General features: G+C 44.2%; 2 protein-coding genes across 2 annotated transcripts in view; both read right to left on the reverse strand.

The window, feature by feature from the left end:
• tacr3a (tachykinin receptor 3a) overlaps positions 1–15,967 on the reverse strand; it is a 64,290-nt gene that overhangs the window by 12,815 nt on the left and 35,508 nt on the right. The gene's annotated exons all lie outside the window — the stretch shown is intronic.
• LOC130920762 (E3 ubiquitin-protein ligase TRIM35-like) lies at positions 12,600–15,246 on the reverse strand. Its single transcript, XM_057844200.1, has one exon. It carries the CDS (start codon positions 15,212–15,214, stop codon positions 13,856–13,858), a length of 1,359 nt encoding a protein of 452 aa, XP_057700183.1. The 5' UTR covers positions 15,215–15,246; the 3' UTR covers positions 12,600–13,855.

The following is a 15,967-nucleotide window of genomic DNA, read 5'->3' on the forward strand; positions in this document are numbered from 1 at the left end:
CCTACTGTATGTGTTAACAAGGCTGTGTTTTCTGCTCCAACTTTCAATCATATAGCCGGTTCTGTGACACATGCTTTCAACAATTCACTTCTGTGGACAGCCACCATTTGATGCCTGGCAAAACACTCTTCGTGAATAATGTGGTTCTCCTTCGAAGTAGGCTACTGGAGACAAAACAGACATCAGCGTGTCCTTTCTGGAATGTAAACTCATGTGAGAAATGAATACACCTCTGGTTTTGACAAATGCTCATGGCATAAAACAAGGCAGGCTGTGAACTGTGAGATGGTGGCCTAACAAATGAAATCAAATGAAGTCAGTAACTTTTGTGAAAAGGAAATATTTAAGATGTAAGGGATAAAGATTTCAACAGTCGGAATGAAAACACTGTGTCCTCTTTTCATTCCAAAGTGACATCCCCAAGAGGGTAGTTTAATATGCATCAGCTCCTCTGTAACAATTTAATGAGAGATGCGCAATACAGATACCAACATCGGTACTGTCACTGAACATTTTTTCCCTGATACTGATACTTGGTACCAATACCACTTCTCCAACCTGACATACTGTAATGTATACTAACAGTAGGAGTAGGGTTGCCACCTTTCAGAAATAGAAATAAGGGGTGCCCCCCTCGCGCCCAAAGCCTTACGGGCGAAAAATAGGGGCATCCCGAAAACTCCTAAAATGCATAGAAATGTATCTATTTTTGTGGGCATGTGGGCATGGCAGTTTCCTTACGGCAGCCTGTTTTGTTTTTTTCTGCAGGTTAGTGAAAACGAAGTTATGACTATAATAATTAACATTTGTGTTGTCGGCACTGAATCCGGTCACGTGATCCATTGGCAAGCCAAATTTCTTAAGGGAATGTTCCAGGAGAGCTACAATTCCAGCAGCTGACTCGTCCGCATTCTCTATGAAGTCCAGCATTTTGTCAGTGACCCCAGACTCTGGACTGAAGTACTGGAAAGCAAGGCGAAACATCTTCCTGCTCAATTTATTCGAGGCATCGGTCTGTATGGAGAATGGGATGGGTGACGTTAAGATCTTGAGCACATCACCCACTGCCTTTGGACCCAGGACTTGTTTCAACAATGCCTCTTGCTTTGTTCTCCTCAAAGGCATTTTCTTCACCATTTTGGAATCACATAAAAATCTTCTGATTGAGCCTGTGTCCACAGTCAGCACAGTTGTACAGTAGCTCTGGCCACGTTTTACTGTGTTTTATACCTGTGTCACCTCAGCTGCAGTTTAGAGGGTAGGCGTGGGACGATGTCAAATTATTGCTTTAATTTTGGTATCACTATTAATCAATCAGTAGATAGTACATATTTGCAGTAGGACTATTTATTCAGTGTTTATTTGCTGTTAGGGATAATTCCAAATGAGGAGCATTAGTTTGCATAGCAAAATAAGATGTTCTTTATGGGTATATAAATCTATTCCATATTGATTGATAATAAATGCATGTTTCAAAAAAATATATATAAAAAATCAACATTCCTGAAAATAATAAACCATAGTAGTAACTGAAATAGCCTCGCTGTGCTCCTATCAATGCAAGATGTATGAAGGTAAATATAAATATAGCCTATATGTTATCCATATACAAGAGCATAATAACATACCAAATCAAGCTCAGGGGGTGTTTCAGGTACAAAGAATTGTGACAAATGCTCTTCTGGGATCTTATATTCCATTTGTGGAGGTCCCCTGCAGCATGCTGTTTTACACCGCCGTGAGACACTGCAAAAACTTTCCTCCCTACCTTGCAGTTCCTTTATAATCATCATCAGTGACTCTATCGAGCCACGGGTTACCCTCTTCCCACTCCAGTCTATTTTTTGGAGACGTTTCCTATTTTGAGGATGAGGTGGGGTGTCCTGACTCCTGAGCGTCTGCTTTTGAAGACATCTTATTTTTGAAAACGCGCGGGGCAGTGCATTTAGGCAACAAACCCGGAAGTGGAGCGCAGTGCTGGGCAGAAAGCAGCGGGCAGGCAGATAACCATCTTGTTGTCTTTAATATCTCCTGCCCCTTTTGTTCATTATTGTTGGCTCAGTGTTCACTCATGAGTGCAGGTATGTGTTTGTGTGTGACAGACGTGCATGGGCTGGACGCACCGCCGCTCGCCCCTCCCCGCCGCCGGAGCCGCGGGTCGCGCAGGGTCACCCCATGGGACAATTTTGAAATAGGGAATAAACTGCGTTACGTATTGGTTCGATACGGAACGCAACTTTTAATTTCCAATTACGGAACGATTCCGTATTTCAAGGGACGGGTGGCAAGTCTAAGTAGGAGCCATGTCAGACACATAGAAATACTTTATGGTACATAGATGACAACACTTTTAGGAAACTGCAAAGTATGTACTGCAAAATGAATGCTCCCAGTGTTAAGACTGAATGACCAAATAATTGAAATTCCTAGTAACAGGCTACATAATAGGAAATGTGTGGCAAGACAGAGAAAAGCACATAATTGAATGTTAAAATGTCAGTAATTACAAAGCAAGACAATATATTATAAAATATTAGCACCTAATATCATTGAGCTCTCAAATGCAAATTACCGGTTTATGTACGGGCTCTGAAGAAAGTGATCTCGATTTATCTGTAGCCTTAATGAATGGTGGCTACAATTCAGAGTACAAAAGATTAAATCATATTAACACACCCAAGAATATATTTTCGAATTCAACAGACAAGGTCAGAATGAGATGCTGAGTTAATGCACAAACGGACACTGCGATGTCCCTGTTGTGCTGTGTTCTCTTTTGAAAGGCACATGCTGATCAGCTTTTGCGGACACTGTATAAAAAGGGCTCGAGATGATCTTCATTTGTTTTGCTCATTCTTTTGTCTTGCTCCATTATGAAACATTGCTAGGAATACAACAACAACAAAAATCCCTAATACATGAATTATAACAATAATCAAAACAGAAAATGTGTGTTCTTGTCATGCCATTGTATCTATTGTGTAGAGACCTTCGAGAGGCATGTCTGACGAATGGCAGTTATCACATTGGAAGTTGTAACAGGACAAAATTCAGTGTTTGAATGCTACAAACTATTTTTCTCAGAATGTCCAAAGGATATGTGACATTTTGGCTGGATTTCTTCAAATACAACTCTACAGTGCATGAGAATTTCATTTCATCACCCAGCTTTGAATCAACGTGTCTGTTCTGGTTGTCTAGGAAGATGTTCTGCCTTTCATCCAAGGAGGCTTCATCAGTTCAATTAGTAGACCAGTATGGAAAGCTGTCATCCCACATTAACACATATGGTGGTGTTTACGTTGCTCATAGGTCTTGTAAAAACCCAATCAGGTATACAAATTGCAAGTAAGGTAAAACAAGTAAACCCATGCTGTGAAAAAAGCAGTTGCTTGAATGTGAAATTTATGCATTCATGCACCTAAACTCATTTTGCTTTGACCATGTGTTTGTTTCTCCCAATCTAAAGTTTTCATATTGACTTAGTTTTTTCCTCCACCTGCAAAATATAATTATGAATTCAATTAATTGAAATATATTTCAGTGCCATTTTGACTCATTCACCAACAAACATCATGTCACATGACATCCCCTTCTTTCAAGCGCCACAGAAAATTGTGTTCTACAGCTAAATTAGATTCCCATCTTTAGTTATGAGCAGTTGAACATCATAAACATTGTCATATGCAGTGTTGGGAATAATGGCGTTATTTATAACGGCGTTATTTAACAGCGTTATTTTTTCAGTAATGGGGTAATCTAACTAATTATTTTTTCCGCCGTAACAATGCCGTTACCGTTACTGACGGTCAAAAGCAGTGCGTTACTTACTCTGAATAAATTGAAGAAACTACCAGCCGTGGCGAGTCTACTCTGCTCTGTTTATTTGTCATCCAAGACTTGGGGTACGTTTAGGTTCGAGAATAGCGTTTTGTTTTGTGCTTTTTCTTAGCAAAGATATACCACACAGGACGTGCTGGCACTCTGTTTCTTTAATAGCACATACAGTATAACTTCAACATTAACACAAACGTACGGCTCTCGACAGGCCGTGTCTCTACCTCACTCTCGCATCATGTGAGCAAAACAATATTGGCGCCGTGTGCACTTTAGGGTGCCTCGGATAATTCTGTATCAGAATATTACAGCACGTACTTCTTATGACTCCAGGCTGTTTGTCCCTGCTCATTCAATTAGACAATGCTTTCCAAGCTTGCTAACGTTTCTGTGTTTGCTATACCTGAATGCTAGCCTCGTTCCATCCCCCACTCTCAGCCAGCAAGAATGCTGCTTCCATCTTGAGGACGGCAGACGCTTTGAGGGTGACGAGGCTACCTGAATGTCAAATGTACCAAATGTCTATGCGATGGAAATGATTGTGATTGGCTGGGGGTTAGAGTTATGTGTCCTGGTAAGCCAATCAGAGCCGGTGTTTTCACACACAAACCGGAACAGCGCGTGCGGCAAACACACACACGCAAAACCAATGCAAAGGGATATGATGGCAGAGCATTCAGAGGAAATTTTGTCCTTTACAAGGTGGAGATATAAACACTATTTCAAGTCAAAAATACTTGAAGTACAGTAGGCTATGTCTACTTGACTAGTTGTTTCGGGTTGTGAGAGTTAGATTTAATTGATTAAACTCACTTTATATTGTTTACTGCTGATTTTAATTTTATTAAATTGTTTACTGTTTATTTTTGTTGCACTTCAAGTGTAGGATAAATCTGTTGCTGGTGAGGTGCAATAAATATTACAAGGTTCTATAACACAACTACCTATCTGTTCTTCTCTATTCAACTGACTCGAATACTGCTCAGAAAATGTCAAATTCTTTGATATACATCAACTTCTTTTTAAAGTAACGGAAATAATTACTTTCCCTGGTAACTAGTTACTTTTACAATAGAGTAATTCAGTTACTAACTCAGTTACTTTTTGGAAGAAGTAGTGAGTAACTATAACTAATTACTAGGGCTCTCAAAATTATCGCTTTAACGGGCGTTAATTAATTTTTTAAATTAATCACGTTAATATATTTGACGCAATAAACGCATGCACTGAATGACCCGCTCACGCATAGCCTCAAACAGATTACAATGACGCAGTTTATGGACATTAAGAGTGAAGAGAATGCCACCGGCTGCTTGGGGGCAGTGCCGTGTTGCATTGTGCTATTTGTGCTCCACGCATATTTCTGTAAGGTTTCTTTCTTTTATTGGCAATTATGTGTCTCTTGTTGTATTTTGGGTAAGATATGTACAGAGATATATATATGTTATAATGGCAAGTGGACACAAGCAGTCTTTGGACCGCGCCGTTTATTGGCATAAGCTTCGGCAACTCCTTCACAAAAAACATAAGTATCATTTTAGTGAAAGCACAACAAAAATAATATTCCTATCTCTCAAAAAAAATAATGTTCACAAAAAGAAAAGCACTTCAGTCTGTACTAATGAGGCCCTATTTTCACACAGTTAAACAACAATGCAAAGTGAACTGGCATACCCAATCAAAATAGCTATGCAAAATACACATAAAACTTACTCAGACTTTGGTCACGCTATTCTTATTATTGTTATTTTTATTCTTATTATTATTATATTAACTCTACTTTTGATTGAACATTTTACAAATTTTATTAAAATGAAAACATGAAGAGGGGTTTTAATTAGGGCTGTCAAACGATTAAAATTTTTAATCAAGTAAATTACAGCTTAAAAATTAATTAATCGTAATTAATCGCAATTCAAACCATCTATAAAATATGCCATATTTTTCTGTAAATTATATATATATTCTGTAAAATAAATTGTTGGAAAGTAAGATAAGACACAAGATGGATATATACATTCACCATACGCTACATAAGGACTGTAGTGGGCATTTCACTCTACTGTCATTTAAATCCGTCTATGCTGTCCTCACTCCGAAGCATCTACTTTTTCCAAAGCTAGACAGGTAGTGAACGACGCCTTAATAATCAGACTTCTTCCTTTTTCATCTGATTTATTAATAAAATGGCCTCAAACCATTGTCCTCTTTAGACCGTCGTAAAACTACAAAAAAAAAGTACACAAGCATTGCATTAGCAACAACTTTAGCTTAGCACGCTATACAGGTTCACTAAACATAAACAAAAAGCGTCTCATACAAAAAATATAACATTTCGCTTACTAACATAATATGTACATTCTTTACAACAACCATATTTACGGACAAATCTTGTCCAAGGATCATATCAGCACAACATTACAACGTAGGCGTCAGCCCAAGACGTCGTGCAGCCATATTGAACTGGCAAGAAAACAATAAACCATGTCGCAAAGCGACCACAAGAGTTCGCTGTTAGACAGCACAAAAAGCCTTGCTGTAAAACTTACCAAAAGGCAGAATACTGTCTGAGCGGGACATGTGCGTTAATTGCGTCAAATATTTTAACGTGATTAATTAAAAAAAATAATTACCGCACGTTAACGCGATAATTTTGACAGCTCTAGTTTTAATATAAAATTACTATAACTTGTAACTATAACATTTTATTTTTTAAGAACTACATGTCTTTCTATCCGTGGATCACTTTAACAGAAAGAATGTTAATAATGCCATTTGTGGATTTATTGTTATAATAAACAAATAAAGTACTTATGTTCAGTATGTTGTATGTATAAATCCGTCTTGTGTCTTATCTTTCCATTCCAACAATAATTTACAGAAAAATATGGCATATTTTAGAGATGGTTTGAATTGCGATTAATTACGATTAATTAATTTTTAAGCTGTGATTAACTCGATTAAAAATTTTAATCGTTTGACAGCCCTACTAATTGCTTTTTTAAAGTAACGTGCCTAACACTGGTTATATGTCTTTGGTAGTGAATGAGTAATAACCGTTCTTTTTACTAGTCACAACAACATGCAATAAAACTCTATCCGCAACCTTTGTCAAGTACATATTTGTTCAGGCAGCTATATTTAATCTCAAATTATTTCAGAATGGCCTTAGATGTTTTAAGGATGGTATGCAATGATAATTGAAGATTTGCATATTGGTTGCTCAGACATCAAAGGCAGATTTCGTCTTTCATGCAGCTTTAATTTTTCACGATTAGACTTCGAAGGTATCTATCCATTCGCTTTACTACTTATCCTCAATAGGCTGGAGGGTGGGGATTGTGCCTTGAATATTTCTTTAACCTTTATTTATCAGAGTAAGTGAATTGAAAAGTTTTTCAATGCCAACCTGGTTGTAGACAGCAGGAAATTGATATAGTAATATTACATTTATTTAATAAATTACATCATCTTAATAATGATGAAATGAATTATAGCAGCAAAAGGGTGTGATAATTGCATAGGATCCAATTCATTCTCATATTGAGTCTGGTTACATTACAATTCGGGACACAATCAAGCGTCATCCATTACGCTTCCTAATAACTAATTAATGTAAAATATTACATCCATCATTCTTGTATAGTAGGATGACGTTTTTGCCATTGCCATGGCATCAACTATTGATTTAAAACTTCAAAGTGATTTTATGCTGTGTTGTTGTAAAACTCGGTAGTAATGTGACTATAACTGACCAAATGACTGAATGAAGGAGGAACTCTTGAACAGTTCATCCATCATCCTGGCAATTTGTTGATCACCGTTATTTTGATATTTAGGGTCATTAAAGTTATTGGGGAGAACTTGAACACATCCCCACAAGAATAAAAATCATGCATAGTGCACTCTGAAGATATTCGCAGGCCATGCAATAAGTCAAGGTATGAAGGTAGTCAAGGTCAAGGTTTTCTGATGGAACTACAGCATCGCTATGGCAGTCATTGAAAACTTGAGACAATGTTCTTTAATCATGATTATTGGATGACATCGTAAAATATGTTTATTATTTTTATAATACCCTTTTATACTGTACATGTTTTTCTCTCCAAGGAGTTAATGAGGGGAAAAAAAAGCTCGTTTTCCAAATCTGACATTGGGTCGTCCTGCCACCAAATGTGTAGTTTCACACACTAGATTAGATCCTGCACGTGTACTTCTAAATGCCAGTCATTTATGATGGGGCTTGGTGGAAATGAGGTGGAACAACTTATATCACAGAGCTTGGCTAAGTTCTCACACACTCTTGCAGTATTAACAAGTACAATTAATCATTTACCAACTGCATATTATTAGAGTACACAACAAAAGGTATAAATTGTCTGGGCTTGATAAAGAAGTGCCCACGTTTGCATATATTATGTTGAATACACTTTAGAGACAGTATTCAGTCTTAGTTTTTCAAAGTGATGAACTTTGATTGTATTGTTCTTTCAAAATCAATAGAAGCCCCCCTGTTCCCGAATGCAACACCACCTCCCCCTCCTCGCCTGGTGGATGTTAGGTTTTGTGTTTGGTTTCTCCTTGTGTGACTTGTCCTGTGATTACCCATTGCTCTCACCTGTGTGTGTTTTCCCAGTGTATTCGGCAATCTGCATCCACCTGTGTTACCCAGCTGTTCCTTGTCTCGTTATCCCTTGTCTGCTTGTGTATATATGCTCCCATTTTCTGTTCACTCCTTGCTGCGTCATTGTCTATGTCAATGTCTGTGCCTGCGTCAAAGTTGAAGTCCTGTCCTAGCCCTCGTGTTCGTCTCAGTAAGTTTTTGATATTCAGCCTTTGTTAGTGACCTAAGTTATTTGTTGATAGTTTTTTGATCACCACAGCCTTTGTTTTGTACTTTGTGCCTTTTGTTAGTTATCATTAAAGCCTTTTTGAGTTCTCTGCCACCTGCCTCGCTGCCTTTTTCGTTTTCCCTGCATTTGGGTCCATAACAACCTGCCTGCCTGCCCGTTCATTCCTGACAGAATGACGCAGCCACTAGTGGACCCAGCGGGAAAAATCCAGCACCGGCGTACACGCCGACGACCATCCGCATGTTCCCCTGATTATATTCTGCCTCGCCACGTTTTTTTAGATTCAGATTTTTCTGATTTTGAAGATCACGATTCATATGATTTCCATTCTGATTCCGACTCCGACCTGGATTTTGATTTCACGCCCTCCGTTTCCCCTGGTAATTTTTCTTTCCACCCGTCGCACTTTATATCCCGTTCTGAAATCTTGGCCAAAGACTCCTACCTGGGATCCCGGTGGGCCATCTATCGGGGACCCCCCCGGGGTGGTCTGCGGGGACGCCCAGGCTCACTGCGGCCTAATGGGGCTATTCTGCCGCCCCTGCCACCTGAAGGCCCTCAGCAAAAGCCTCGGCGTGGCCGTCAACGCCGACGGCGGGCGGCGGTGCTGACGTCGTGGGTTCCCGAAGCTCCCGCGCCGGCTCCCCGCAGTCAAGTTCCGCCAACGCCGGCTCCCCGCAGTCAAGTTCCGCCAACGCCGGCTCCCCGCAGCCAAGTTCCGCCAACGCCGGCTCCCCGCAGTCAAGTTCCGCCAACGCCGGCTCCCCGCAGTCAAGTTCCGCCAACGCCGGCTCCCCGCAGTCAAGTTCCTTCCGCGCCGGCTCCACGCAGTCAAGTTCCTCCCGCGCCGGCTCCACGCAGTCAAGTTCCTCCCGCGCCGGCTCCACGCAGTCAAGTTCCTCCCGCGCCGGCTCCACGCAGTCAAGTTCCTCCCGCGCCGGCTCCCCGCAGTCAAGTTCCTCCCGCGCCGGCTCCCCGCAGTCCAGTTCCTCCCGCGCCGGCTCCCCGCAGTCCCGTGCCCGTCCCTGCGCCCAAGCTGCCCGAGGTGCCCGTCCCGGCGCCTCGTCGCCTAGTCCTTGTCCCGGCACCTCGCCGTCTGGCCTCCGTTCCAGTGCCTGCGCTGATTCCACGCAGTCCAGTGCCCGCGCCAAAGTCCAAGCTGCCCGAGGTGCCCGTCCCGGCGCCTCGTCGCCTAGTCCCTGTCCCGGCGCCTCGCCGTCTGACCTTCGTTCCGGTGCCCGACGACTCCGCTGCTGTTCCGCCAGCAGACGACGGCGACTCCGCTGCTGTTCCGCCAGCAGACTCCTGCGACTCCGCTGCTGTTCCGCCAGCAGACTCCTGCGACTCCGCTGCTGTTCCGCCAGCAGACTCCTGCGACTCCGCTGCTGTTCCGCCAGCAGACTCCTGCGACTCCGCTGCTGTTCCGCCAGCAGCCTCCTGCGACGCCGCTGCTGTTCCGCCAGCAGCCTCCTGCGACGCCGCTGCTGTTCCGCCAGCAGCCTCCTGCGACGCCGCTGCTGTTCCGCCAGCAGCCTCCTGCGACGCCGCTGCTGTTCCGCCAGCAGCCTCCTGCGACGCCGCTGCTGTTCCGCCAGCAGCCTCCTGCGACGCCGCTGCTGTTCCGCCAGCAGCCTCCTGCGACGCCGCTGCTGTTCCGCCAGCAGCCTCCTGCGACGCCGCTGCTGTTCCGCCAGCAGCCTCCTGCGACGCCGCTGCTGTTCCGCCAGCAGCCTCCTGCGACGCCGCTGCTGCTCCGCCAGCAGTCTCCTGCGACTCCGCTGCTGTCCCGCCAGCAGACGACACCGCTGCTGTCCCGCCAGCAGACGACACCGCTGCTGTCCCGCCAGCACACCGCTGCTGTCCCGCCAGCAGACGACACCGCTGCTGTCCCGCCAGCAGACGACACCGCTGCTGTCCCGCCAGCAGACGACGACGACTCCGACTCCGACTCAGACTCTGTTCCTGGTCCGCACGACGACTCAGACTCTGTTCCTGGTCCGCACGACGACTCCGACTCTGTTCCTGGTCCGCACGACGACTCCGACTCTGTTCCTGGTCCGCACGACGACTCCGACTCTGTTCCTGGTCCGCACGACGACTCCGACTCTGTTCCTGGTCCGCACGACGACTCCGACTCTGTTCCTGGTCCGCACGACGACTCCGACTCTGTTCCTGGTCCGCACGACGACTCCGACTCTGTTCCTGGTCCGCACGACGACTCCGACTCTGTTCCTGGTCCGCACGACGACTCCGACTCTGTTCCTGGTCCGCACGACGACTCCGACTCCGTTCCTGGTCCGCACGACGACTCCGACTCCGTTCCTGGTCCGCACGACGACTCCGACTCTGTTCCGGACCCTCGCCCCGATGATGCTGCTCCCCGTTTCCTGCCAAAACGTGGCGGTATGGACAACCGAGCACTACCTCGTCGGGGACGCCCGCCTGATCTGCCTGTGCGGTCGCCCAATGTCTGGCGCCCCGGGCGCCCTCCCGATCGACCCGTGCGATCGGCCCACGTCTGGCGTCCTGGACGCCCGCCTGACTGGCCGTGACGGGCTGGTGTTGCTCCCTCCTCCGAGCAACCTTCTGACTTTTTGTTTCCTTGGGGCGTCTGGGATCCGTCCCTTGAGGGGGGGGTACTGTTAGGTTTTGTGTTTGGTTTCTCCTTGTGTGACTTGTCCTGTGATTACCCATTGCTCTCACCTGTGTGTGTTTTCCCAGTGTATTCGGCAATCTGCATCCACCTGTGTTACCCAGCTGTTCCTTGTCTCGTTATCCCTTGTCTGCTTGTGTATATATGCTCCCATTTTCTGTTCACTCCTTGCTGCGTCATTGTCTATGTCAATGTCTGTGCCTGCGTCAAAGTTGAAGTCCTGTCCTAGCCCTCGTGTTCGTCTCAGTAAGTTTTTGATATTCAGCCTTTGTTAGTGACCTAAGTTATTTGTTGATAGTTTTTTGATCACCACAGCCTTTGTTTTGTACTTTGTGCCTTTTGTTAGTTATCATTAAAGCCTTTTTGAGTTCTCTGCCACCTGCCTCGCTGCCTTTTTCGTTTTCCCTGCATTTGGGTCCATAACAACCTGCCTGCCTGCCCGTTCATTCCTGACAGTGGATGGGGGTCCTGTCTACACTGTTCGCAGCCGGCGGGGCAGGGGCCTCCAATATCTGGTGAACTGGGAGGGATACGGTCCTGAGGAGAGGATGTGGGTCCCAGCTGGGCGGATTGTAGCCCGGACCCTCATATCAGACTTCCATCGCCTCCATCCTGACCAGCCGTCCGTCCATTGCGGTCGACCGAGAGTGGCTTGCTCTCAGCCCATGCCTGTATCTGACTCTGACTATGAGCCCGATCCGGTGCCATCGGAAGTTCAATCCTTTCAGTCCAAGATTGAGCCGATGCCCACTGTGGATGAGGCCATGGACTCTAATGGGTCGGAGGAATATTAACCCTCCTCCTGTTCCTTCTCCGCCCTCCGCCCTCCCTGCTTGGTGACTCGATTCTTGGGACTTCTGGGGTCGTCCCTCGAGAGGGCGCTTCTGTTATGTTCCTTGCCCTTCTCTACTAATTGCCAGCATATTCCATCACACTCATGCTCACAAAGACAGTGTGCTCCTTAATGCGTCACAAAGAACAACTGAGAACACAAACATGTAACAAAGAACAACTGAGAACAAAAACATGACAGTTACCAGCTGTGTATATAAGGGAGGGGTCCCCAAACTACGGCCCGTGGGCCGGATACGGCCCGCCTCCACATTTGGTCCGGCCCCCTGAACAATTTTTTTTTTCCCCCCAATAGTGTTATTTCCTGGCTTTTTTCTGTGAAAAACCCAGAGAGGGTTATTTGTTTATTATCTAATTAATAGTGTTATTATTAGTATATTATATCATATTATTATTTTATTTACTTTTATTCTGTGAATGTAAGGCCGAGATGACGAGGCGGACTCAGTTGCGGAGGTTCAGGCAAAAACTTTATTTTGAACACAGGTTCTTCCGCTGACATGCGGGAATGAGAAAAAGGTGCAAACAAAAAACTCTCCAACGGAGGAATAAGTCAGGTGCAACCACAATCAAAGTTCAAACAAAAATTCACTCCAAAAGGGAGGAAAGGCAAAAACACAAAACGCTCCAAATGGAGGAAAAAGGCAAGATGGCTAAGATCGAAAAGGTTCAAACACAAAGCGCTCCAATGGAGGATAATATTCAGTAAAACAATGATAGGTTATGGCGATTGGCTATGGCGATTGGCTATGGCGAGAGGCTGACGTGACTGACCTTGGATGAAAGACACTTCTGCACAAGACAAGGGGAACTAGGGCATTATATACACACACATGGTAATGGGGAACAGGTGGAAACAATAGGTGATTAGATGACAAGAGGAAGGGCAAGTACGCGACTATGAAGAGGGTGAAGCCTTCAAAATAAAACAGGAAGCTACGTGGCATGACAGTGAAGAATCTAGAAAGGGTTATTTGATTGTTGCTTTCTGAAAAATAATATATCTTTACATTTTGGCACTCCTGCAATCGTCACACCTTTTCTGTTACAAACTGACCCCGGCTCCTCATCAGAGAAAGGGAAAGTTATGTGGCCCTCACAGGAAAAAGTTTGGGGACCCCTGATATAAGGCATGGACTCATAGCATTCGGTGTCAGTTTGTCAAGGACTCAGCACATGTCGACTGTCCATATCAATAAAATCCTGTGTTCGCGATACGCAACTGGTTCTTCCGTCTCGTACCTGACAGTACGAACTGACCTCAGTCGCTGACGAACTGACACTGAATGCTACGCGGCCATGTCTTAAATGCATAGCTGGTAACTGTCATGTCTTCTGGTTGATTACGAATATTATTTTTCAGGAAGTCTCATTTTGTTTCTTACACCAAGTGAGACAAGAAACATTCAACTTGAAAACAACGTCACAAAAGATTGTATTTGGAGAAGAAAACAATAGAAATCTGCAGGTCATTCAAAACACGTAATGATTTTGGCTAAATGAATAATTCTTTTTTATTTTTTACATTGTACAAATCGATAATTGTCCATTCAAAAACTATAGCAGAAATAGTTTAACTGATTTCAATTGATTTATAATACCACAATATTAACTATTAGCTTTTCCTGCATGCAAAAAAAATTAAAGGAGGAAAACACTCTCATTTATTCGCAGTCGTAACACGACGTGAACGTGGGATTATTTTCAGCGGACTTTTAGCTGCTGTAGAAAAGTAAGGATACATTTTTTTGTTCCCACTCAAGTCAATATTCAATTTTGTCATTATATGGGCATTTGTAAGAGAGTTTGACACCGAAAGTGACCTTTTGTCCATGTCCACATGAAGGCGCATCATCTGAAGTTTCTCGGGCGGATTCCAGGATTCAATTGGGGCACCAAACTTTATGTATTTACCATAACGGAATCCAGTGAGACAACAGTTCAGGCTAGCTAGTGAACATGGGTCCCCCCACAAAACCCCCACGTACCAGTATGCGTTGTCTCCCACCTCAACGTCCCACGTGTGTGCTCCTGAGGAGGACAAAGCACAACCGAGCACTTCGTTCCACACACGTCTCTCGGGATTCTTTGGACGTTGCTGTGTTTCTTTTAAACTCACGCTGGTCAGATCTTCAGAAAGATGGAGTTGTGGACCGGCCGTGTTTGGGTCCAGAATGACGTAACTGTAGCAGACCATTCCCTTCATTTGCTCCCACACAGTGAACTTGAGGTTGGCCACATGTTTGGCTTCATCCAGGAGAGCTCCTTGGGGTAGCTGAGGCTTGTCGGGCAGGTCTTGGATTCTGCTCATTGCAGTCTGGAAGTTCTGCATTAAGGAAACAGGGTTGGACACAAGCTGCTCTTCTGTGCTTTTGATCATGTTTGAGAGAGCAGCCATTTCTTCACTGAGAGATGCAATTTTCTCCTTCATCATCTGACTCTTCTTAATCTCTTCTTCCCTGACAGCAGACAACCTGGCCTCCTCTTCAATCTGCAGGAAGTGCCGAAGCTCCTCAAAATCCTTCTTAATCTTGCTTTCCACCTGCTTTCTCTGGGCCTTGATGTACTCTGCTTGTTCATTGCATTTGTTTGTACAATCCATATAATCTTTTAGTCGTTCCTTTGCATTCTGTAGGCCTTCCTGGATCTTTTTTCCGTAATCTTGGGAAGCTTCTTCAACAGAGGAGAACTCGTGGCCAGTGTGGCTTTTTGAAGGTACGCGGAGGACACACACAAGCTCTTGGTGGTTTAAACAGAGGAGTTGAAGTTTCTCCATCTGTAAACTGCAGATGTTCTCTGAGTTCACTGAGGCTCCTTCAAAGTTCTCACACATATTCCTCAATGCTAAGTTTGGAGATGGTTCCACTGAACTAAAATCTGTCCTACAGACTGGACACGATTGATCTCCTTTCTCCTTCCACTGGTGCAAACAGGCACGACAGAAGCTGTGACCGCATGGCAGTATGACAGGATCTTTGAAAGTCTCCAGACATGTCGGGCAATTTAGATCATGCTCCATTCTTTTTCCAGTCAGAGTGCATCTGCCTCCCAGTTGCGTTCAGTAACAAGTGGATGGTATGTTCTTGTTTTCGGAATTGTCACGTCAGCCAAGCAGACTTTCAAGTTGTTCAAGTTTTCAGCTGTTTTGTGTGCCAAGATTGTATTAGATAACTAAAATATGTTTAGCGCTCACCAGTGCGGAAGTATGTGTGCAAAACACCCAGCAACACCACAACCACCTTCTCTGTGCAAAGAAGTGACACGACTGAATTCAAAGGGCAACATCCTAGCCATACAGTGAAGAGCAGAAGTATTTGCACCCTTCTGATTTTGCAAGTTCACCCACTTAGAAAATAGGTACGGGTCTGAAATTTCAATCAAACATGTATTTTCACTCATAGAGACATAATCTAAAAGAAAATCCAGAAATCACATTATATGATTTTTATAAAGAATTGACTTGTAATTTACTGGGGCTCATAAGTATTTGTACCCCTGAGAATCAGCAATAATAATAACAATCAAAGAGTTGTCAGTCTACCAAAAAAAAAAAAAGTCGACCTTTATGAGTAACGACACACCCACCTCCCGTTTGCGCTCATTATTGTCACCTGTGCACCCCACAATCAGTCTGAAGGGAAAAGGTACTGTTCTCGCACACACCATATACCGTAAATTCCGGATTACAAGCCGCTACTTTTTTCCCTCATTTTGAATCCTGCGGCGTATGCAATGATTCGGCCAATTTATCAATTTTTCTAATGACCGCCAG

The sequence above is a fragment of the Corythoichthys intestinalis genome, chromosome 8 (genome assembly GCF_030265065.1).
Source record: "Corythoichthys intestinalis isolate RoL2023-P3 chromosome 8, ASM3026506v1, whole genome shotgun sequence".
NCBI classification, from domain to species: Eukaryota; Metazoa; Chordata; class Actinopteri; order Syngnathiformes; family Syngnathidae; genus Corythoichthys; species Corythoichthys intestinalis.